The 25,608-nt window shown below is 32.0% G+C and overlaps 2 protein-coding genes and 1 long non-coding RNA gene across 3 annotated transcripts; all 3 read left to right on the forward strand.

Moving 5' to 3' along the window:
- The first annotated feature begins 857 nt into the window (after window positions 1-857).
- Window positions 858-5,173, forward strand: LOC104887103 (phosphoglycerate kinase, chloroplastic). The gene is made up of 6 exons (XM_010671692.4): window positions 858-1,390; window positions 2,366-2,443; window positions 2,608-2,868; window positions 3,548-3,865; window positions 4,099-4,257; window positions 4,706-5,173. Exons 1-6 carry the CDS (start codon window positions 968-970, stop codon window positions 4,913-4,915), a joined length of 1,449 nt encoding a protein of 482 aa, XP_010669994.1. The 5' UTR covers window positions 858-967; the 3' UTR covers window positions 4,916-5,173.
- Window positions 5,174-13,880: 8,707 nt separating this feature from the next.
- Window positions 13,881-16,878, forward strand: LOC125494757 (uncharacterized). The gene is made up of 9 exons (XM_057392916.1): window positions 13,881-13,892; window positions 13,986-14,253; window positions 14,351-14,435; window positions 15,557-15,677; window positions 15,777-15,934; window positions 16,039-16,159; window positions 16,260-16,439; window positions 16,550-16,612; window positions 16,714-16,878. The coding sequence occupies exons 1-9, from the start codon at window positions 13,881-13,883 to the stop codon at window positions 16,876-16,878; spliced, it is 1,173 nt and encodes a 390-aa protein (XP_057248899.1).
- A 6,058-nt stretch (window positions 16,879-22,936) lies between these two features.
- LOC125495164 (uncharacterized) lies at window positions 22,937-23,880 on the forward strand. The gene is made up of 2 exons (XR_007271847.2): window positions 22,937-23,101; window positions 23,755-23,880. It is a non-coding gene; the product is annotated as an uncharacterized LOC125495164 (long non-coding RNA).
- The last annotated feature ends 1,728 nt before the right edge of the window (window positions 23,881-25,608 follow it).

Below are 25,608 nucleotides of genomic sequence, written 5' to 3' on the forward strand. Positions count from 1 at the left end.
TACAGGCACCTAATTTAGGCGCTTGTACCTCTGGTTGGGCGCCTAATTTAGGCGCCTGACCACAAGTTTGGGCACCTAATTTAGGTGCCTGTACCTGTGGTTGGGCGCCTAATTTAGGCGCCTAATTTAGGCGCCTGACCACAGGTTCGGGCACCTAATTTAGGTGCCTGGACACTTTTTTTTAAGTCAATATAGTCCAATTTTGTGTATTAAAAGAATTATAAAATTTCATTAATATTAATAGTGCAATAATGTGGCCGGAAAAGTTGCCGGAGTTATTGTCGCAGGAGTTATTATCGTCGGAAAGTTAGCCGGAAAAATTGTCGGAGTTCTTGATAGGAAAGTTAGCCGGAATAATTGGCGGAGTTGTTGTGGATGAAAGAGATGTAGGGAGGGAAATACAACCCATGTATACCTCCAATAAGTCTATTGGAATTGGCTCTGTATAAATGGAATCTCATCATCCATATATAAGGAATTGGTGTGGTATATTCATATCATAACATATGAACAGTAAGAACTAGCATTCTTATTGAAACTCGAACTCATAGGGAAGAAAATCGATTTATGGATGGAATCAAATATGCAGTATTTACAGACAAAAGTATTCGGTTATTGGAAAAAAATCAATATACTTCTAATGTCGAACCAATTATGCGCTTCAATACAAAAATACAGGGTGTTAACGGGAAATTTTAATACGACATTTAGCTAGACCCATTTCTTACTTGTCACAAGAAAATGCACCACCACCACCTCCTGGGCTCCTACGTTGAGAATTTGAGATTGAGACTAGTGGCTAAAAATAAAAACAAACAAAAGCATATCATCTTGAGCCTCTCCTCAACGATAAGAAAAACATCCTCACCCACATTATATCAATCCTCAGTTACACTTGTTCCCACTCTCTTTTTTTCTTGTGAATTCCAACACTTTCACTAACTATTCTTTTTGTGTGTATCCTACAATGGCTTCAACATCAGCACCACCCACTTCTTTCTCTGTCCTACAATCTTCTACCTCCTCTACTCGGTCCCCTTCTCTCCTGCGCCTCGCCTCTACGCTCCGCCCGCCTCTCCGTCGCCTGGGATTCGCCGGAGTTGTCGCAGATTCCGCTTTATCGCAACATGTTAACTACAAGATCCACTCTTCCTTCAAATCTCTTTCCTCTTCTAAGCCCATTAGAGGGGTTGCTACTATGGTTAAGAAAAGTGTTGGCGACCTCACCTCTGCTGAATTGAAGGGTAAAAGAGTCTTTGTTAGAGCTGACCTTAATGTCCCTCTTGATGATAGCCAGAACATCACTGATGATACTCGAATTCGTGCTGCTATTCCTACAATCAAGCATTTGATGAATAATGGCGCTAAAGTTATTCTTTCCAGTCATTTGGTAATTGGTTTTTCTTTATTTTGTGTTTTCTTATCTGGGATTTCCTTCTTTTTTAACCAATTTATTGTTACTCATTTGGTTTTTGTAGATGATAGTTTTTGGGTTTTGCTTAATGAATTGATTAATTAGCCATAGTTTGAGTTGTGTCCTTGCTTTGTGTGTTTATAACAGCAAAAAAGACCAAAGTTTTAGTTCCGAAATTATTTGGGGTCGGCTAACATGAATTGTCGTAAGGATTTTGGCCTTGAAAAGTGAAAAACAAGAAAAGTCTAAGGATTAGTTAAAGAGAGTAAACAAAGAAAAGTACTAAGAGCTGATCAGTGATCAGTAATACTGTTCTTACATTAGCTGATCCCAAATGTGCTGTTTTTTTTTTTTTTTAGTTTCTGCTGTTACTGATTGTACTATGGGTTGTTATTGGGTTGACCTTTTTATTGCTGATTTCTGATATGCACTAAGGATTTTTAAGTCAGAATTCAAGTTAAGAGCTTATCCTTGGCTTTATAATTTCGAATGAAAATGTGCATGATGATCATTGTTTTTTAGAAGATGGAAGTACATTGCGTAATACTTGTGGATTTTTGGATTTTCCGGGCATATAAGTGTGCTTTGATTTCTATTAATTGTTCCTTGCCTTTTGATGTTTTTGTTTTCTCAAGCACTTTGAGGAAATTTGTCTCTGAAACACTCAAGTCCAACAATATGAATATTGAAGAACTTCGATATGTTGAGCTTAAAACTTTGTTCATGAGTCAAAATTTTAGCAAACTTTGTGAAGTTCAACCTACATATCGGGATGCAGGCTTTTAAAGTGGAATTTTCGATTTATTTTTTACATCACTTAGAAATGCCCTTCTGCTGTTGTCTGCCTCTTCGATCATTTTTTTTTAACTGGCAAACAGATTGATTTTCCGTTAACTACATGGTGCTCTTAGTGAACTGCATTGACCGAAGATTTCTTTATTTGCCATGTAGGGGAGACCTAAAGGTGTTACTCCAAAATACAGCTTGGCACCACTTGTACCTAGACTCTCCGAACTCCTAGGTATTCAGGTACACTTTCTGTGCTCCATGCTCCACATTCATAGTTGTTACAATTCTTCAAATGGTTGCTGATCTTATATAAACTTCTGCTTCAGAGATCCATCAATATTACTCAATCTTTCACGCCATTAATTCGCTGTGAATAGTAGCTAATTACAGTTCAAAATGAACAGGTTGTGAAGGCTGATGATTGCATTGGTCCAGATGTTGAAAAGTTGGTTGGTGGACTTCCAGAAGGTGGTGTTCTGCTCCTTGAGAACGTTAGATTCTACAAGGAGGAGGAAAAGAATGAACCAGAGTTTGCAAAGAAGCTTGCCTCCTTGGCAGATCTGTATGTGAATGATGCTTTTGGCACTGCTCACAGAGCCCACGCATCAACTGAAGGAGTTACCAAGTTTTTGAAGCCATCTGTCGCTGGCTTTCTTTTGCAGAAGGTATGCGCTTTTTTCTTTTTATTCTCCAAGCTGTTGCTCGAGGAATATAGAGTAGAAAGAAGGAAATGTAGAAAGGTTGAGTCTTGTTTTAGTTTCAGCTCACCATACTTGAACTTGCTTGAACTATTGGTATTAGAAGGAAGAAAGGGGTCAAGTTTTTGAAGTTTTAGTCTTTTCAAAGTATATCTTGCAACGAATAGAAAATGGAGAAATTAAAATGTTGAAGGATCTCTGCTAATTGATTTCCTAACTGCTTACTTTCCAGAAGTTTTACATTTTACTTGTGGTCTTTGATTTGGTGGAGCCCCATAAAATAGAGTATACTTTTCATGAATATTAGTTTTTTGATCTTACCTTTCGTCTGTTTTCTCTGGAAATCGGAAAATATGAACGACCTGTGTTTGTGCCATATTCACCCAACTGATGTTATACATAACCAAGTATCTATAGCACCATGACCGACCTAAACAAAAGTACCCCGCCTCCCACCCAAATTTGATAAAAAAGATATGCGAAAAATTTGAACAAAACAGATAGGTGCTTGATGCTCTTAGCAGGCTATAAGGCTTCCTCCTCTCTTTTGAGGTCTAAGGAGGTTTTGCGGGTGAATTAGTTTCATTCTTTCTGCTGAAATTGTTGATCTCATTAACTAAGTTGAATTCTCTTGGTTGTGGAACAGGAATTGGACTACCTTGTCGGAGCAGTTTCAAACCCGAAGAGACCATTTGCTGCTATTGTTGGTGGTTCAAAGGTCTCTTCCAAAATTGGAGTTATTGAGTCGCTTTTGGAGAAATGTGATATCCTACTCCTTGGAGGAGGAATGATCTTTACATTTTACAAAGCTCAAGGTCTCTCAGTGGGATCTTCTTTGGTAGAAGAGGATAAGCTTGACCTTGCGACAACTCTCCTCGAGAAGGCCAAGGCAAAGGGTGTGTCTCTATTGTTACCTCCTGATGTTGTTATAGCTGACAAGTTTGCTGCTGATGCAAATAGCAAGGTAAATTTCTTGATGATCAATGCTTTGAGCTACTGGCTCAATTTATCTCTGTCTGTTTATTTCATTCTTTCTGTTTTTTATCGTTCAATTATAATTTTCCTGGTGGTGTTAAAAGGAAGATAAAGGGATTAATAATTTCTTGAATCTTGTGTGGCTCGAAGTTATAGAAATAAAAGGTTTGGATGATGTTATTTTGTTACTTACAATGTGTAAGATGTGCGTCAAAACTGCAGATTGTCCCTGCATCTGAAATCCCTGATGGCTGGATGGGATTGGACATTGGACCAGATTCTATCAAGATGTTTAGTGATGCTTTGGACACTACCCAGACTGTCATCTGGAATGGTCCTATGGGAGTCTTTGAATTCGATAAGTTTGCTGTTGGTACAGAGGTAAGACTGACTTGCTTGTGCCTTAAAACATTTTGAATAATTCCTTGCTTAGTTATGGTTGATTAATATTCCTCCCATAAGTATGGCTGATTGGTCATTATCTTACTACATCTCTGATAAACAATGTTCACTTATCAGAGATTTGCAGACAGTGTGATACAGAATGGGAATGTGATACTGTGATAGAATTCCTTATGAGCCTCTTTTGAATTTATGTTATCTATGAATAATCAAGTTGTTAGTGACAATGAAACCAATAAGCATTGACTCGCAAAACATAGGTTGTTAGGTAAAATTCCTTTTTGCCCTTTTGATGTGAGCTATATTCATTGCTTGTTTCTTGCATCACAATTTCAGCTGCACATACATCTATTTTTCCAGTATTATTGCATATGCAAGCTCATAAAACTATTGTTTATCAAAATTCTAATTATTGCTCGCTTTTCAGGCTATTGCTAAGAAGCTAGAAGAGATTAGCAAGAAGGGTGTGACCACAATCATTGGTGGTGGTGACTCTGTTGCAGCCGTAGAGAAAGTAGGAGTGGCAGAGTCAATGAGCCATATATCAACTGGTGGTGGTGCTAGTTTGGAGTTATTGGAAGGCAAAGAACTTCCAGGAGTGCTTGCTCTTGACGAGGCTGTGCCAGTACCTGTGTAAAACAAGTTCATCACTCTATACAAATTCTTTTTCCTCATCTCCCCTCTTCCATATTCAGCTTATTAACATGAGTTTGTAACCGTGAAACAAGATGTGATAGAAAATGAGCCACTTGTAGATTGCCTATCAATGTTCCAATAAAAATTTTAAGAAGTTTGCCCAGGTTTTTGTGGAAAAATGTACTCCCATCTGTATGTTGGACAAATGATTATTGTTCACTAGTTTTGGGTATTATCTATCAGTATTGTTTTGAACTCATCTTACTGGGGGATTAATCTCTCCTTTTTTGGAAGAAAAATAAACTTTTGAGCAATGTTAGCACAGAAAAAGGCATGCACACTACAAATAAAAAGGAACCAAAACGCTACCTCCTAGTCTTCTTAGCCAACATATGAATCAATGTATGGGCTTTGTTCTAGCCAAAATTCATATAAGGATCAATTTGTTTGGAGAGGGGGTTGACAATTAACTTGCAATACGAGCAAAATAAATATGCAAAGTAAAGTACAAATTATAGTAAAGCACACAAGACAAATTTACATGGAAACCTTTGGAAATGAGGGAAAAACCATGAGATGATGATATCCTACCAATTCACTATGTAGTAGTTTGTAGTACAAGTACATTGTTTTTGCCTGATTGGCAAAAACAACGAACAACTCTAGAGAGAGAGAGGGGGTAAATTAAGAATATGAAAGAAAAATGATGGAGAGAGTAAATTAATAAGTTTAAATTATTTTTGGCGTGCGACTTTGTTTTTAATTTTTTTTTGTAGACTTAGTTTATATTATTATTATTATTATTATTATTATTATTATTATTATTATTATTATTATTATTATTATTATTATTATTATTATTATTATTACTACGGTGTTTTCACTAAAAACCCCTCAAAAATTGAAAAATATACTCTTAATGTTTCAGATATTCACCATCTACCCTTAATTTTTCAAAATTGCGCACCATCTACCCTTTTTGCTTACGGACGTTAACTCGCCGTTAGTTCAAAACTTGTTGAACCATATACCCTTTCTTACGAACTTATTTCATCATGTACACAACGACTATTTTTTCAAATTTCAAAACTAGTCGTTGGGTTTTTTGGTTTTAAACACATCGTACTTTTTGAGTGTTTAACACATATTTTTTTGGACCTCGGTATGGTCCAAGTCCATATCTGCCCGGTCTGGTCCCGGTCCATATTGCCCAGTCCGGTTCCAGTTTTTGCAAATTTTTGTTTTTTTCTTTTTTTTCTTTTTTTCTTCTCTTATATATATATATATATATATATATATATATATATATATATATATATTATATATATATATATATATATATATATAAACCTAGAAAAATCATCCTAGGTGTCAAGCAAAGAAAGACCAATGCCATGTGGCAGTGCTCAATAATTGGTTCGCCATGTGTCGTTCAATCACGCAAGCTTCACATTTGTGTCATGCAATATGCCTTTGATAGATGATTCATTCATTAATTAAAATCTTCTAAACACAGGTAATAAATTAAAACTATCCTTATAAATTAATGTCATATGGCAGTAAATATGTAATTATGCCAAAGTTTCTTGAATTATACATGCCAAAGTTTCTTGAACTATACATGTACTAAATATGTACTCGGCGCATATTGAAATAAGATTCACGGCATAGTTCTGCAAATCACTAAGGCGTATGAAACAATGACATTTCTTATCAAACTACTTGCATCAAGCAAATTGAATCACCACTACATAGTCCATGCATATTCTATCATCTTATTTTTAAGGTGAGGGTCAAACATAATATCCTAATTATTTTATTATTTCGCAGGAAAATGAAAACAAACAATCAAAGACTCCCTACATCCAAAAGAGTCATTAGTCTTCGCAAAATTAACAACCTTACAGATGTTGAACACACGCTTATAAGTAAGTAACTATTAGAATATTAGTAGTATCATTATTCTACTTTAAATGCATTAATATAATTAATTAGCCTAATTTTTTTAATGCTAGGTATAATTGGTATTATAGTATATGCGAGTTCTATCACACTGGCAAAAGATGGAGTGACATACCTACAAGATATTGTACTAATTGATAGAAGGTAACATTTTTTTTGCATGTCACAATATGTTTATTAGATCTATTTTCTTTTTTTTTAATGTAAAATAATGATTTCAATGTACTATGAATTAGTTGCATGGCAGTTATGTTGAATATCTCAAGCCATTTTATATTTGGTCCCAATGCATTGGACAACCTTAAAAATTCAATCAGTTGCCGTATTTGTGGATTAGTTGTCACAACTCACAAGGGCTTATGGTAATTGTATATCACTATTCAAAAAATTTGTAATTTTTTGCGTTAATTGGTTGAAAATAATTTTTTAAGATTCGACTATTTTATATGTCCCTCCATTTTTATAACACTAGGTACATCTTCATTACATTGTGGAAGTACTACAACTATAACAAGCAATCCAAGGTGTCATTGAATGTTACAATTAATGTAACAGCCCGGATTTTCCCGACCAGCTTACAGAGGATTAAGCACAGCGAAAGAGACTCTGGTTGAGATAACCCGAACTATTACCATCACACTCACCGAACTACATCGGAGGGTGTGGAACTCAATTCCCAACTCTATTCAAATTAATTAACTATTGCAACTACGCTCTGATTCTCAGATTCTATTCCCATAAATTTCTACAAAAAATCCGGCAAAGTTTCCTTTGAAAATAGGACAACGCTAAAGCGAAAAATAATATGAACCTGTTACAATTTCAATTTATAAAATATTTCCAAATCCCAAAGCTGAACAACCTCAACGCTTTCGCGGAGCAACAACCAACAGAGAATCAGGATCACTAGCTCACGATTCTTAAATGAAGAAATAAATTATAGAAAATAAACGATTAACTATTACAAGTGGAGCGTCCTCACTTCAATAACAAATATAATACTGCACCATCTCGTATCCGCTTAGGCTTGCAAAAGAATAACTCACGGCTTCAACCTGAAACATATAAGATACTGCCACCCACCAAGTGACAGGCCACAGAAATGACAAAACAACATACACACATCAGCAAAGCTGAGTACTAAACCCATAAATAAACTTAACACATGTTTTGGTGGCTTTTACTTGAAAACGACTCAGCAGTCAACATAAGTTCAATAATCACATCCCTCATAGCATTCTTAGCAGCAATAATCTTGCTGAACATACATATTATATTTCTAGTTCCACATTTCATGATACATCATTAATCACATAGTAGCAAACACGCTAAGGTGACTCCTAACAATGATACGTTTCATATATTCTCATTTGATCAACCTTTTAACTTACCACGATTCCATAGTAGGAATATGAGGTCACCAACTTTGATATAAGTAATATACTTTACTTCCTTTAATTGATTTCTTATCAGAAATCCAAACTCATGCTTTCATACTCTATCAATCACTTTCTTATATTCTATAAACACCTCTTATCGGGCAATAAATATCATAACTTTCACTATAACAATTCCTCATCGGGAATCCACATAACAAAATACGATTCCTTATCGGGAATCCACATAACAAGATACGATTCCTTATCGGGAATCCAACATTAGTATAACTTACCATGATCTGCTTCCTTATCAGGTTACTAATATCAATATTCATATTCATATACTGAATAAACATTCATTACTTACCTGATATGATTCCTTATCGGGAATCCAATATCGAAACAACTCACCACGATACGATCCTTTATCAGGAATCTATTATCGATATAACTTTCCTATTCTGCGATACCATCCTTTTTAACCAGGGGGAAAGAGAACGCGGCGGAGGAGACAAAGCTTACACTCCGACAATGGGGGTCGTCACCCAACCATTCGCTTTACTTTTGGCCAATAACCGCGACTAGTCCGGAGTACATTTTTCCGCTGATTTCATCAGCCATCCACAGGTTTCACATTACCTGATATAACGCCCGATTATCGCCCCACAGAGCAATGGGCAGGTTTCCCTGTGGGGCCCCCAAGGTTCACAGTCCATGGGGCACTGTTCATGTCACCTCATCCGTCGACTCAGACGAGGCTACTTTCCCCTTTCAGATTCCTTTCGATTATTGTTCATAAAACAATCAGATCATTCATATGACTCGTCCAATAATTTAGTAATTCTTAACAACGATATCTTTGAATAACGAACCAAACCAGGTGATGTCCCTCGTAGATAACCATAATCATTTAACGTATAACTCTTATAAATACGTATTTCAAATCGATACATATATGCTTTTCAATTCCAAACATAAAGCTTATAAGCCACAACTGGTAATAAATAATCGTGTCGATTAGATATCTACAACAATATCACTAGGTCTCTCCGTTAGAATTAACTAACGAGAGTTACTAAGCCAATCTCACACATTACACGTTTTTACATATACATAGTTCATATTAATTTTCCTTTTCATATTTATCAATCTATATTCATCCCAACCAACCCACATTCTTTATTTAAAAGTCAATCAATTGGATCTACAAGTTGACCTTAATAACCTAACTCTTAGTCATTTGACAAAGAAATAGCTAATACTATACTTTAGAACATTCAGCAAGATAAAAGTAGTTTACTAAACTACTAGATTACTTAGTAAGTATTACTAAAGGAAATAAACATCTTAACTTCCTTTTAGTAACTCTAAATAGATGTTCTAACTATTATATTAATCCATTTATAAGGTATTTTCCCATCACATTAACTCGGATATGTCTACATATATACTTCACTAATGGACTTATGAGTTACAAAGCTACTCAAGATTAACTCCATATTATTAACACAATTATGTAATCCTTTTCGTCCCTTTACTTAAGTAAAGTAATATAGTTTGTTCCTTCTCAAAGACTAGATCAATGGTTCTTGACTAATTAAACATATGAGCATCACACACTTCTTAATTACTATTCTTTTAACTTACAGCTCAACGACGAACTAGAACTACTACTTTACTCAATAATATCAATAATATTTAAAGATTAGCAACCTTCCACTAACATTGGAACCAATTAAACATACATTATCCTTACTAACTCAAGCTTTCCAATTTCATCCACTATTGATCTAATTCAAGTTTTGAATTAGCATACAACTACTCACAGAATTCCACTTATGTGATTATATTAACCACAACAATACTAATAATATCCAATAACTATTTCAACTGAATTAAGATAAAGAAACCAATTCCATTCACATTCTTAATATAAATTAAATCATCATATAAACTAACCTTTCAAAGATAAACTATTCGTCCCATACTCTTAAGTCCTTTATAAATCAACTCCTACTACCTCAATCATAATTACAAGAACATAAGCTGAACTTCCTCAAATATTGTGTAAGAGCTCTATTTAGATTAATTTCATATTTGAAAGCATAATAAGATTAGAGATCTAATTCACTTGAGAATTAAAATAAAAACAATGAATTAAACCAATTACCAATATATATTAACTCCTTCCTCAATCTAGTGATCCATTTAAAGAAACTAAACAACTAATTTCTTCCATAAAAATAACTTGTATAATCTAAATAACAATCATTAATCGAGAAAACCAACTCAAGTGGATAACATACTAATCAAGGTAACTAGAATAAAACTTCTCGTTAAATTGAACTTTAAGTTGTATTAGATTGATTTAAGAACTAACCATAATTATCTACCAAAACCAAAAATACTTTAACCAAGTTTATTAGTTGATTAAAGGAAACACTCTAATATGAGTTTATCACTAACAACTCAATAGTATCATAATTATTCAATCCACCAACACTAATACAAATCAATTTAATGTACCAATTCACAAACAAATATAATTCAGCTATCCCACAAGTAGAAACCATATTCCACAGTTAGTAGTTCATAACCAATTCTTAATCTACATTTGAATTCCAAGAGAATACAAACAAAATTAAGACAAAACTGAAAGGTTTAGTACCTTTGTCAACCACCATTTGTGGCGGCAACAGCAAGCAGTAGCAACACGACACAACGACAACAATAAAAACCGAGCCAAGGAGGGATAGATAAAATAGAGCAGCAACAGTACCACAACAACAATCACCACCACAACATAATTCAATCATCAGTAATTTCATAGTAGATATACTAATCAGAATTCTAAACTCCAAAATAATACATAACCCAATTTAAAATGGAGGTATGGAAGGTTAGTACCGACAACGGCAGCACCACCACTCACGGTGCCAGGACCAAAGCCACGACGGCAGGACGGCAGCAACATCATGAATACCATAACGCCAACATTCGAATTCCACGTGTATCAACAGCGACGCGCGAGAGGAAGAGAGAGAAAATTGGGGCAGCAACTCACCAGACTCCAGCCACAAACTGATGAGAGAGAACGCGAGTAAAGTGACGGAAAACCACGGCAAGAACAACTCTACGACGGTCACCTTTCACCGGAAAGCAACAGCAAGAACCGCGGCAACACCGACCGCAACAACCGGATATCGACAGAACAGAGAGAGAGAGAGAGAAAGCTTGAACACGCAGCACCGACGAGCGGAGAACAAGCTCCGACGAGCGGCAAAAGGGAAAAAAATTCCGACGGACTGCAGAGGAGAAGATGCGCAGGAGAGAGAGAGACGGGTGGTTGGGGTTTTGGGTTTATCGGGGGTCTGGGTGTTCAGGTCCGAGAGAGATGAGAAAAATGGGGAATTGGGTGATTGTTTTATGAATGAACCGACAAAGGGTTTGTTGCCCAAAGCTTCCAACCGACAACAAAATGAGACAAGGACCCAAATTTGACATACTATTTGCCCAAATACCACTAAACTAATTTCAAATCATTAAAATTCAAATATATATTCAAAGATTTCATAAAATTAAACTAATAGATATATTGCAAACACGACAGAATTAAATATTCATATTCTTAACCAAAATAAAATAGGAATATTCGAAACATAATTAAGTTAATAATTAAAATTAGTTTTTAAATAAACGCTCTTAAAAACAGGGCTATTACAATTAAGGACAAGAGTGAATCCATAAATGTCACTATGTGGGACAAGCAAATTAGTTTTCTATTAAAAAAAATGTTGAGGTAATCTATTATTTAGAGATGCATGATTTATTCGTTTAATGTTTTCGTAATACTTTTAACTATTTTTTTTATAATCAGGGAGTTAGTACGGAAGAATTTCTAAAATACTTAAAGCACGTATAGGATATGCTTATATCTTCTTGCTACACTCAAACTTTGGCAATTCAACATTATCATATTTTAAGGTTATTCATATAACCTATGTTGATTGGGCTGAAGAATGTGCTTATCTATTCAGGTGTGTGTACTATTTTGTTTTATTGGCTTTTATATTTAACTATTTTAACATATTTCCTTATATAATTTATAATAGGCATTCAAAAGTGTTTATTATTGTGTTTTTCACAAGGATTGCTTGAAGAGAAATGACCAGTTAAATTGTATTGAGGAATAAGCAAAGTTTGTTAATGCCAAAATTTTGGTATCTTATCATTCGTGGCGTAATTTTAGATTGTTATGTTATCATCTATATGTATGTTTTTCAATAATATACAAAATAAAGTTCATTATCATCTATATGTATGTTTTTCAATAATATACAAGATCCCAGTTATATATCCAGATTTAAGTCTTGGTCGGTTGTTGGAAACTTTAAATAATTAAAGATAACTGAACGGAATATTGTCACGACCGTACATTCGTAATAAAAAAATTTGAATGTTCCAATTCGTCTCGGACGATGTCCCAGGCATGAAAGGAATTTTTAAATAGAGGTTTTTGTTTTGCGAAATAATAATTTATTTCCTTAAGATATTTAAAGGGTAAAAAGGTTGTATAATAGAAAGAATAAGAAAGACATAATCATGAAACAATATAATATTAGAATTGCCTATTTGCACTCATTCGATTCTCTCTTTTTTTTAATGTAATTTGTCTTTTATGTGCATAATATTATACATTTGGTATGAGAATTTGATTAATGAAAGTGTGTAGATGAGATGGTGAACTTATTACGCTATAATTATGTGGTGATGTGTTTAAATCTTTATAAAAGCATTTTTATACAACATTGTATTTTTATGATATGTAATGACATATGGCGTGACACGTGGCATACGACTTATAAAATGCGATGACATATGGTATAACAAATTTGACATGTGGTGGATGGTAATAAGAATATGGTGACACATGGCGTGACACATGGCGGATTGCGAGAACGCTCTATGCGTTATATGATTAGATCATTATATGATTAAATCATTTATAGTACCAAGTTTTGAGTGAAAAACCTAAGTACTAACAAAATAATTCCCAAAATTATTAATGAGAAAACTGTCCAAAATTATATGCAATTGATTATTTCCGAAATTTACATTTATAAGTTAGGCAATGAAGTAAAACATTCGATCAAATTGGCCATGATTGATGCTGATCATGATTTCTTGCTAAATATTGAAGATTATAATTGATTTAGGAAAGCATAATCAAAGGTGACAAATTTAAATCAAATCCAACATGGACTTTAAAAGTTACACGGTGATATGTGGACTAAAATCTTGGATGAACGATTTCTGCATTGCCAAATTACACCACAGTCAAATCTCATATATATGGCAATGTAATATATGTGAGATTTAGCTTTTGTTATGGCAAAATTTTCAACTATCAAATCCCACTAAACATATTACGTGGATATCCACATCTATATATATTCTAAGACGTCATACAATTTATTTCTACTAAGAAATACATAAACAATATTCATTGTAGTAAAATGGGTTCAAAAATTGTTAAAATTTGTGACCTTTCTAAGGCATCAAAGCGGTTTTCAATTAAAGTAAGGGTGATTCGTGTTTGGGAGAAGCCCGCATTCAATAAAAATGATGTCGTGTTTGGTAATCATGAATCGCATAACATTATTTTTATATTTATAAATCGTGTAAATTTCATAATTTAGATGTATTATTATGTGCTTCTCAAATGTGTAGGGATACAAAATTCAAATTACATGTAAAAAATCACTTTTGTCTACCTTTTCATCGAGGTTGAAGGAAGGAAAATACTTGGAGGTCTCTAATTTTTCTGTTAGAGATAATGATGGTGTAGATCGAGGAACTACACATACTTATAGAATTGATCTAAATTATTCGTCCCATATTGCTGAGTGTGAAGATTTACAAATTGATTCATATGGATTGGAGTTTGTCACATTTGATGACATACTATTAAAGAAATATTCAAATGTTTTTTTAATAGGTATTTTAAATCTACAATAATTATATTTTCTCTTTAATATGTTTTTGTGTTATTTACTTTCTACAGATTATGTACTCACTATTGTTCTTCTATTTAGATTTTATTGGAGAAGTTAGTGGCTATAGTTCTATCCAAGAGAAACCTTCTTCAAAATTGATGACCATTGATCTTATTAATTTAGAGTAAGTCCAAAAAATATGTATTGTTGTTTTACGAAAATTAACTTATTAAGTTAATAGACTAATCTTTTTATATTATTTACTTTGACGGTCATATTCACAGGAATAAGTCTCTTACATGTGTGTTGTGGGGTAAATATGCTGACGAATTCACTATATACCTCAAGACTAGGAAGGATGACGAAAGTATTGTTGTTGTTGGACAACAAGGAAACAGTATTACGTATCAAGGTAATTTTAAAAACATCATTTATATTTTAACGTCATATTTAAACTTGATTTGTTCAAAATTTAAATACTCCTAAATTACTTTGCATAATAAGGTGAGATTCGGATCGCAACTTCTCGCCATGCAACTCGATTATTCATAAACTTCGAAATTCCGGCAATTATGGAATTCAACAATAAGTATGTATTGCTTTTTAAATTAGTCAAAATTTAAGTCATATTTCCAACTGCAACATGTACTGCTTACATTCTAGGTAACAAGGAGGACATTAAAAAAGGTCTTTTACTTTAGGTACAAATTACATTATATGTGAAGAGACGGAGGACATTAAAAAGGTTACTTTTAGTGATGTATATGTTATTTATTCTTAAACAAATTAGAGAAGGAATGCTGATAATTAAGTGTACTCATATTTCTCATTCTTTAGTTCTAAATCTAAAAAACAAACAGCATGTAAGTTGTAAAGTTAATGTAGTCAATTTTTATGGTTTAGCAGTATCTTTAACAATTTGATAAGCTATTACGTGTCCTTAGTCCTTAGTATCAAATTTGAGTTTGTGTACTTTATCTCTTCCTGTCCTTTTGTGTTTTTTTTTAGTCCTTAGTCTTTTCTTTTTTTTTTAATTTCTCTCCTCCATAATCCATGTAGTTCTCAGAAGTCAAAAGCATAAAATAGTCACGAGTAAAAGTATCATCTAATGCATTACTATTATACTCTAATAAACCTATGAGACTTAAAGGCAAAAAAACGGTCATCTTTAGTTTATTATTCTATTTTAATATTTGTATGACTAATATTATTCAGTCATTATAAATAATAACAGTGCATTCTTTAAAAATTACTATAGATTTGATTATACTTTTATACATGTTATGTTTACTAATTTCTTATTAGGAAAAATGCAATTGGAGCAAGAACAATTTCTCCACGACCAAATGAGATATCAACTGAGACTAATGAGTTTCTAAAAGAGGATATCGTAAAAGACATTAGTGATTTGATGCAGTGTGAACAGGTAAAACAACATGATAATTCAAATAGATTAGTTTGGTTTACTACTTTTAACCAATACACTTAGTATAAATAATTTAACTATAAGATTTTTTTTAAAAAGTCTGGGTTAGGTGTGTGCCTTGCTACAATTGAAGACATTGATACGAATTTCAATTGGTACTACGATTCATGCAAAATTTGTTATAAGGGAGTCAAACGAGATGGTGATAAGATAACTTGCAAAAGGTGCGGGAAAGTTTTGAAGGCAACCGTGCCTAGGTAAAAAAAAATGTTATGCACATATATATGTATGTATATAAATAGTTATTGTCATTTACACGAACATATAAAAATAAAATCTAACATATCTATATAAATTACAGGTTCAGATTGAAGATAATAGTTTCTGACAAAACAGATGATGCAACTTTTGTTCTATTCGAAAAAGAGGTGCACAAGTTGTTGGATAAATCCGCTTCAGATTTGTTAGAAATGCAAGTGAAGGTATTACATAATAATATTATACGCTTAACGAAAAATAGTTAAAGAATATTAATTAAGTAATACTAGAATATTATATATTCTAATTCATAATCCTCAACAGAAAGGTGACAAGGATGGGTTTCCTGAAGAATTCACAAAATTGCTTGGCAAAAGATTACTCTTTAAAGTGGAGATTCCTCACCCTAATAAGGTTGGTCAGTCAAAGGATTTTGCTGTTATCAATACAACTGACAATCAAACGACTATAGACAAATGGATGGGACTCTACATGAAAATGGCGGTACATTGTCATTCAAATCATATTTTTAACCAATAATTTAATTACATATTTCTGTCAAATAGTTGGAGTACCTGATTCTACCATACTTTTTTTGTTGTTATAATGTTCAGTATGAGGAAGCCAAAGAAGCACAAAAAGAAAATGAGAGTGTCAAGGAAATTGAAGTGGATAAGGTAACGATTGACCTATCTAATATTGCTTTTCAAGAAAAATAATATGAATGTAATCTATGTGTTATTTAACTAACCAAAATTGATGTCTTTATATATTATAGGACCATAATATGAGCAACGACCAAGATTCGGCAACTTCTGTTACACCTCAAAAGCGCATCTTAGAAACTAATGATGATAGTGATAACTGCATATATAGCTCCCCTTTGGATGCTCTGTTATCAACAAACAAAAAGCCCATGATTGTTACGGAAGAAAAGAAGTGATAATCGTAGATGATGTGTTTTTTGTCTATCTTGAATAAATTTCAAAACTATGTTCGATTGTTTTTTTAAAGTTATTTAGAATGGAGTTTATGCATTAGATTAGAATTTTTGAGTTTCTCATTATTTAAGATTCAACTTTTAAGTGTTATATGAATTTTTTGATCTTATGATAAGCAACTGTCATATGAATTTTTTGATCTTATGTCTAGGGATAGTTTTTGATAATGAATAAATAAGTAAGAAACATTTACACCATCATTATATAGAGCATGAAATATATAACGTTTTTCTCATCATCATGGTGTTTATATCTCTTTCCCTTCTTCTTATACCTCACCTTATCTTCCCTACACCTCATAGATTTTCACATTTACATTTTTCTCTTACGGATTTCTTTAATTTTTTCACCAACTATGAGGATCCTCATTACGTTCTATCCGCTACCTTATGATAATTAATTATTTAACTCAAACTATGATATACACTAATGAACTTATTACATAAATTTAAGCTCATGCGAACTCCTAGAAAGGATCCCATACATGTTCTACATAATCGTTTCTAAAAGACATATATATGAATTTTTTTATCTTTAAGAGCATGCCTATTTCCATATAATTTTTAAAATTCCAATTTTGAAGTCTTTCCGGTTGAATCACTAAAGACTAGAGTATATTCCAGCTTGACAAACCAACTTGATGTTAAGTATATGTATGTGGTATAGATACTCAACAAAAAATAAGCTCATGAAAGAAAATAGGATAAGAGTTAAAACGTGTCAAAATTAAGGCATCTTGGGCTCATTTTATATGTATGTGGTATAGATACTCAACAAAAAATTAGCTCATGAAAGAAGATAGGATAAGAGTAAAAAGTTTGCTTAAAAGCAAAACAGGTGCTACAAATGACAAAGAAAAAAACATTTTATAAATCAAAAGTAGCTGTTATCACAACTAAACCAAAAAAATATCATATATTTTTTTTCTTGCTTAGGCCACTATATATACTTATAAAGTTCCAATTAAAAAAGATTTCACAAATCCCTGAGTTTATACACAATGGCCAATATTTCTCAAAAAAATCAAGAGAGAATCCTCATGATGATACTGCATTAAGTTTACTAAATTTTAAAAATAACGTCCAGGGATAGTTTTTATTCTTACCTAAAATATTTAACTAATAAAAGGTAACTTTATAATATAAATACTCCTTATAATTAGCACATACGAGACATGCATCACTATAAAACCCATTAGTCTTCACTATAAAACTAATTAATGTTTCTTTCCATTAAGTTCTTGGTAAGGGGGGTCAAAATCTAAATAATTAAGAAAAACTAAATCAATAAGATAATGGATGAAGAGACAACAAAGTTGAATCGTGTTAAAAGGAAGGAAGCAATGGCTACAAAACGTGCTAGAAACAGACACAATGAGAAAGGTAAGACATTGTATATACTTATATGGTTTTATTAGAGTATTTCCCTCAATCGTATTATTCACAAAGAAAGTAATATATACAAAGTCACAACATGTCTTACGCCTAAAACCAAGATGGCATATATCTAACAGGTTTTATTCCACCAATTATTATGCAATATCTAAATCATCTATTGGTAATATGATCAATAAAATAATAGTTGTCGGAAAAAATTAATGAAAAATACATCATCAACCAACCAAAAAGATAACTAAACTAATCTATTAAGACTAACAATTTGAGTTACCCAATCTCATCGGCAAAAAAAAAAAAATCAACATCAATAAATCAGAAAAAAAAACATAGATCTTCAGAAATACATCTTTTAACAATATCATCAACAAAAATAGTAGTACATAAGATTGTCTATTAAATTTTTTAAAAATAAAATTCACTATATACAAATGAATTAGAATATGATTTTTTACCATGATCCATCATTTCTGAAATTTATTTTGAAAAAAATAAATCTGTGAACCGATTCTTAAATATTGTAACATGATAATTATTGGTTAAAAAATTAAAAAATCAAATTTTGTTACATGCAAATTCATAACCAAAATAATATGTGGCTGTTATTTTACTTTGCATTTATATATGAATTAAATATACAAATGAATTAGGATATGATTTTTTTACCATGCTCTATTATTTCTTAAAATGTAGACGTTTTTTTTTAAAAAAAAATTGTGAACCCGTGTAAAAATTATTTTTTTATATTTAAAAAATCAAATTTTGTTACATGCAAATTCATAACCAAAAAAAATTTGTGGTTATTATTTTATAAACTTGATTTATATATGAATTAAATTATAATATTCAAATTAATCATGAAAACGTGAGATTTGATTAACTCATATGTGAATTATACATGCATTGTGTTTATTATCTTCTATAACTTAAACCTTAATGTCAAAAGAAATTGGAAGATAAAACTTACTGTTTTGGGCGGTACTTGGAATATATATTGGATCTCATTGATATTACCCTCCATTTCCCCTTGCGTTGCCATTAAGTGAACAATCCTCCACCATAACCAACATGCATGTTGTTTTAACCTCTTGGTGATGAATATATCTTCAATTTTTTTGCCATTGATGCAACTTTTGTTTGCTTTCTATTTGTTTAGAGAATTTCTATTTGCTTCACCCTTTGATATTTGAATTGCATGCCTTCATTGTTTAGAAAACAACAAATTTGCATATTAAAACAAGAAAATAATGTGGACTAACTTCTTGGATGAAAGAATGGTACCGTGAAGCTGAAATAATGGGAAGAGAAATAAGTGTAATAAGATAGGAAGATGCATGCAATAAGGAATTGGGTTTACCAACAAATTTGCATATTAAAACAAGAAAATAATGTGGACTAACTTCTTGGATGAAAGAATGGGGTACCTTGAAGCTGAAATAATGGGAAGAGAAATAAGTGTTATAAGATAGGAAGATGCATGCAATAAGGAATTGGGTTTACCAACAAATGATAAATATATAAATTATTGGGTTAAGCAAATAGCAATTGGGTCATTGGATGCAACTAAGTATACATTTATCTAAGTAAAGCAATTGGGTCTTTGGGTGCAATAGCAATTGGGTCATTGGGTGCAGCATATGTAGAGTATTAACATATGTAGTTGTTGTGTAAAATTGGGTTAAGTTCAGATTAATAAAATTTTGTTAAGATACTAATTTTTCATACCCACTATTCATATGTAATAGTGTAGATTTTGTTCCTGTCAAAAAATTCATATCAGGTGCAACTTTGACATCAACAAGTAGTTATGTACTGAAGGAGCAAACTCAACCTTTATAGGATATATCTAACGGTACGACAATTAATATTTTATGTCAATTAATATAAGAACTATATTTTTATGCCAATTAATATCTAACAGTATGTTGTCTAATTTGATCTCCCTTCTTAAACAGTTCTTAGTTGTGCAACCTCTATTTGTAATAGCGATGCACATATTACAAGACAAAAAAGAAGGTGTATACTGAAAGACAAACATCACATGGGTACATGTTCTTTCGAAAATATGAAAGAGAATGGAACTCCATTCAATTGTATTTCTTATAACAACCAATGTAATTCGCACACTATCATTATCAGTTACTATTTAAATGACCTGTTTTTGTATTATTATATTTTTTTTATTTGTTTTTCGACGGTTAACCTTCGACAACTATGAAAACACATAATCGAGTTATAAGTACTAATATCCATCATTTTTAAACACAAATGACATGTTATCTTTTCATCAAATTAACCTAATACCTTAAAATCTCATATTAAATATGTCTTAACTAATTCATTTACAAATAGACCATTTTAAGGAATTCGAAGTTAAAAGTATATCAATATTTAGCATTGTTAAAATATTGCATATATTACTTTTATTTGTTGATATATAGATGAATTTGTATATATTTGTATTGTCTACTTTTTATTGTATAATTTGTATTATAGTTGTCGACAATAAAATATAACTGTATTTATTATATAGTTCATTGAGCTGTATAGTAAGACACCTGTTATACTGTAAATACAATATAATATAAATTCATTGAGTTGTATTTCTTCTAATATCAAAAGTAATTTCACATAATATTACTATTATAATATAGATGACAATACATATATTAATATTTGCTCTATATTTTTTTAAAACCCTTTTTAATATTAAAACCGTGCAAACTGATAATAATGTACTACTTATAAAGTACTTTGCGATCAAAAGATCACAATAACTTATAATATATTAATTATTTAAGCATTCCTTTTCATTTAATGATACATATAATTTATTATAAGTTATTTATTTTGTTATGCCTACATAACAACTACTGTCCAGTAAATTATCATCAAAGATCATCGAATTATTGTGTTGTCGACATAACACCGCTCAGTAACATTACAAACGGTTAGTATGTTCATATATATAATATATATATATATATATATATTATATATATATATATATATATATATATATATATATATATATATATATATATATATATATATATATATATATATATATATATATATATATATATATATATATTGTCATTCGTTATCAAATATATATGTAATTTTTTGAAACTAATAACATTTCTTTCTTAAGGCTCGAGTCACAGTTATACTCCACTAATTATTGATCAACCATCATCCAATTAACCAGCGTAATATTGACATAACACCGCTTAGCAACATTACAAACGGTCAGTATGTAATACCCCGAACCTTAAACTCGTTTTATTAATTACTAATTATGTTTATTAGCATAATTACGTCCTAAATTTTTTTTTCGGTAATTATTCTGGAGAAGGTTATTTTATAAAATAAGTATATTTATATTAATTTAGATAAATGATTTTATTTACAATATAGTTTATGATTTCAATATTATAGATACAAGTCAAAGTAAATAGCAAAGTTTAACTTTTTGACATTCAAAGAAAATGAGAAATAAAAAGGAATGAAGGGAGCTGTTGTTCAGCTTTCCCCAAACCCACGGTCAACACCCACCACCCACCTCCTTGTCCCCTACATTAATCTTCCTTAATTGAACCACCATTCATCATCTTTCCACCTCCATTTTGTCTCCTCAATTCAGCTATAAAAACCCCAATTAAATTGAGCTGAAATTCACCCCCAAAATCACAACAAAAATCAAACAAGTTATTCCTTATTTTAGTTGTCTCTCGGCACCACCACCACCGTTGTACGCACCACCTTCGGTGCGCTGCCACCTCCTCTCGTTGCTTTCCTTCGAACCACTGAGGCCGCCGGAAACCGCGTTGCACCCCTACAGCCCCACCAGCGACGCCACCACGAGCTCTCTTCCCTTGCCTTCTCTCTCTCGCGAGCGACCTTCGCTGCTGCTGCTCCACCAACGAACATCACCTTCTGCTGCCGTAGTGCGCTGCCGAGCCTCGCCGGCGTTCCCCCTTGCTCGCCGGAGCACAGCTCCCCTTCCCTGCCGCCTCTGTTTCGTCCCTGCTCCAAGTGAGCAGAGGTACTGCACCCCTTTCTTTCTTTCAATTTCCCTCTAAAATTCTGATTTCAAGTTTATAATGCTAACCCACTTGTTAGCCAATTGCTAATTAGTGTAGTTAGGCCCAAATTGGTTAAACCAACCCAATTCAATTGTTGCATGTGTATTATTTGGACTCAAATCAGATTTTTGTAATGTTAATTGTGCTACTTAGTTAATTGTTGGGCTATTAGAGTTTAACTAAGACTTATTTGCCTAATTAAACTACCCACTTTATTTTATTCCTTGACTTGATGGGCTAATGGAAGATTAAGTTAAATTAAATTAGTTTTAATGAAGATACTTGGTCTAATTCTTTTAATTGGGTTATTCTTATGATTAAGTTATGTTATACTAAATATTTTAGTATAGGAAATGGTTATAAATGGTTTATGTTAAATAATTTTCATTAAGCAATGTTAATGACATCTCTAAAACAAAATATTTTAAGTATTACAAATCAAAGAGATTTAAATGAATCGACCTATATCTCTTCTTAGTTCGTTGATAATTAAATCATAGATTATTAGGACATTATGGAGTTATAAAATTGAAGATGGGTTAAGTAAGAATAATTTGGTTGTTTAGTGGATGATTTCTGATTATGGGTCATGCTGTTATAATTTTGAGGGGGAACATGTATGACGATTCTTGGAGGCTAGTTATGACGATACTTAAGGAGTAAGAAAAGGAATAACGTTCGAGGTAACCTTTCATGTCCAGCAAATATGTGTATGCCCGTATATGTTATATGTGATGTTTTATATGTGCTCTTGCGCATGAATACGAGTATGTGATGATGATTATGTGATATGATTATGTGATCTGATTATGTTTTACAATGCTGATGTGGCATGATGAAATATGATATGATTCAATGATGGATATATATATATACTATGAGCAATGAGGTTATGATTTATGAAACCTAGTTATCATCATTTATGGGTGTTATTCGGAAATATGAACATATGCAAATTTGAAAAATGGATGGTTCTGCTGGCTTGGCATTATGAACTGAACTGGCAAATGGCAAGTTACAGGTGAGGAATTATGTTACGATATAGAATGAACACGGACCAAAAGGGTCATATGAAAAGTTAATGCTATGTCCAAAGCCTGTACTTGCCAATGAACTATGGTCACACAAATGTTCCTTGTCAACAGACTATTCAAAAATGATGTTTTCTGATAGTATTTCCGAACAATTACCAATATGACGTGATATATGTCTGTGTATGAAAATGTTTACGAACTAAAAACCGTTTTACGGGCTGGAGTGAAATTACTGAGTTTTCAACTCATTTTAGGTTATTTTCTGTGTTTTCTCTTTTCTCTATTTTTATGAAATCATTCAGGTATTATAAAGATAGCTCAGGATCAGTTATGTCAAGGATGCTCCAGGAAGGCTGAGTTGAAGCGACTTTGTATATATTTGGGTTATCTAGAATACTCTGTATTTATGGGTAGTATCTATTGCCTAATGATGTTCATTTTCTTGATTAAGAGACCATTTTAGGCTGTTATTTCTTAGTGGGCCATAACCCACAAGATTAATTTATGCTTCCGCTGGCGATTAAGGTGATGTAATTTGTCGGGGCGTTACACAGTATATTTAAATTGAATGTAATGAGTCATTTCATATTCAAAATATACATAGATTTAAAGGACTATATATATTTTCAGATTTGAGCATTAATGAACATGATTGCCATTCTATTAAGGTCAATCGACGAAAGTGAATGGCAATAATAGCCGAGAAGCGTATAGTAGAAGGTTGAACAATAAATTATCTAGCATAATGAAGTTCGATGAACATTATATTTTATCTATTACCATTAAGTGGGATACTTCATTAAAATGATTTCTTACTATTTGTGTAGATGTTCCAAATTATGTTCAACTATCACCTACATCTGGGATCATGGTAAATGGTCATTATACTGTTAATGACATCGAACGAGAACGTGAGTGCTTTCTTTTTGTTATTTGTGTTGACCCTTGAGTTTTGAAGATGACCTAACCACAAAAGACATAGTATATTTTATTTATGTTGATTGCAAGGTAATTCATGCTCGAGCTAAGAGAATACTTGATTGAAGATTAAAGCGGAGAATTAATCAAGATCGAAGTAAAGATGTTCGAGAAATGAAGAATCAAGCATGGAATGAAGATTAGAATACATTAGGGTATTTATTAATCTTCTTGTTAAGGTTGAGTAAAGCTTTATTAAGTTCGTGGTGAATTCTCAAAGGAACTTGGTTCTGTTCCCATGAAAGGAACAGACCTGGCACTATAGGAACAAGGCTTAGGAACAAGACTTAATAATTAGGGAACAAGACTTAAAACTAATTTAGGAACTTCTAAGTGACTAATATTGTGCGCCTAAGTAATTGTGTGCCCAATATAGTTGTTAGAGTTTTTAGGGATATTTGACTAAGATCCATATTTTAGGAAGTTAGTTTAAGTTTGTTAGGAAAAGATTTTAAAAAGATTTTTGATTTTAAAATAACTGATTTTCAAATCTTATCTTTTAAAATATATTTTATCTTTTATATTTTATTTAAAAGATTTAGTTTTCGAAAATTATTATTTCCGGTTTTTAAATGTTTCGGATTTTTGAAATATAAAACTGTTTTCCGGTTTTATAAAAGATTTTGAAAAAATATTTTTCCTAAAAACTAGCTAAAGATTTTATTTATTTATTTCCTAAATCTAGATTACACGCCTAAAGTTTACTGCTACAGTTTATGAGTTAGTGGATTTAGTGGCTTAAGTTAATTATCCTCCAAGTATTTAATTAAATTAAATAAGTTAATTATTCTCCAAGTTTGCAAAACCACGTATTGTTACTGCTTCTATGAAGTGAAGTAGTGGATTAGTGGATGACTTACATGACATGAATAATTAATTTAATTTAATTAATTAATTGAAATCATGGAGAACATGTGATAATGGTCTAAGTTAGTGGAAATCATGTCTTGTCTTAATGTCTATAAATAGGCGCCTAATTCATTTGAGAAAATATGTGCTGACTTAGTTAATTTGTCTTAAGTTATCTAAAGTGTCAGTGCCTTTCCTTAAGAGAATTCATACTTACATTAATCGAGTTTTATTACTCTTCCATTGTTTTACAAAGTGTATTTTTGAGAAAAAGGGTTTGAGTGAACTCTTGTAAGTGTGAGAAAGCTTTGAGTGAAGCAAGAGAAAGA

This window comes from Beta vulgaris, chromosome 2, assembly GCF_026745355.1.
Source record: "Beta vulgaris subsp. vulgaris cultivar EL10 chromosome 2, EL10.2, whole genome shotgun sequence".
Classification (NCBI taxonomy): Eukaryota; Viridiplantae; Streptophyta; class Magnoliopsida; order Caryophyllales; family Amaranthaceae; genus Beta; species Beta vulgaris.

What these genes read in the sequence shown, in the direction of transcription:
- LOC104887103 (XM_010671692.4), top strand. Translation starts at nt 968, where the DNA reads ATGGCTTCAACATCAGCACCACCCACTTCTTTCTCTGTCCTACAATCT. An exon ending in TTATTCTTTCCAGTCATTTG is followed by an intron (nt 1,391 to 2,365) that starts GTAATTGGTTTT and finishes TTTGCCATGTAG; the next exon opens with GGGAGACCTAAAGGTGTTAC. An exon ending in AGTTTGCTGTTGGTACAGAG is followed by an intron (nt 4,258 to 4,705) that starts GTAAGACTGACT and finishes CTCGCTTTTCAG; the next exon opens with GCTATTGCTAAGAAGCTAGA.
- LOC125494757 (XM_057392916.1), top strand. An exon ending in TTCAAATGTTTTTTTAATAG is followed by an intron (nt 14,254 to 14,350) that starts GTATTTTAAATC and finishes TCTTCTATTTAG; the next exon opens with ATTTTATTGGAGAAGTTAGT. An exon ending in GACTCTACATGAAAATGGCG is followed by an intron (nt 16,440 to 16,549) that starts GTACATTGTCAT and finishes TATAATGTTCAG; the next exon opens with TATGAGGAAGCCAAAGAAGC.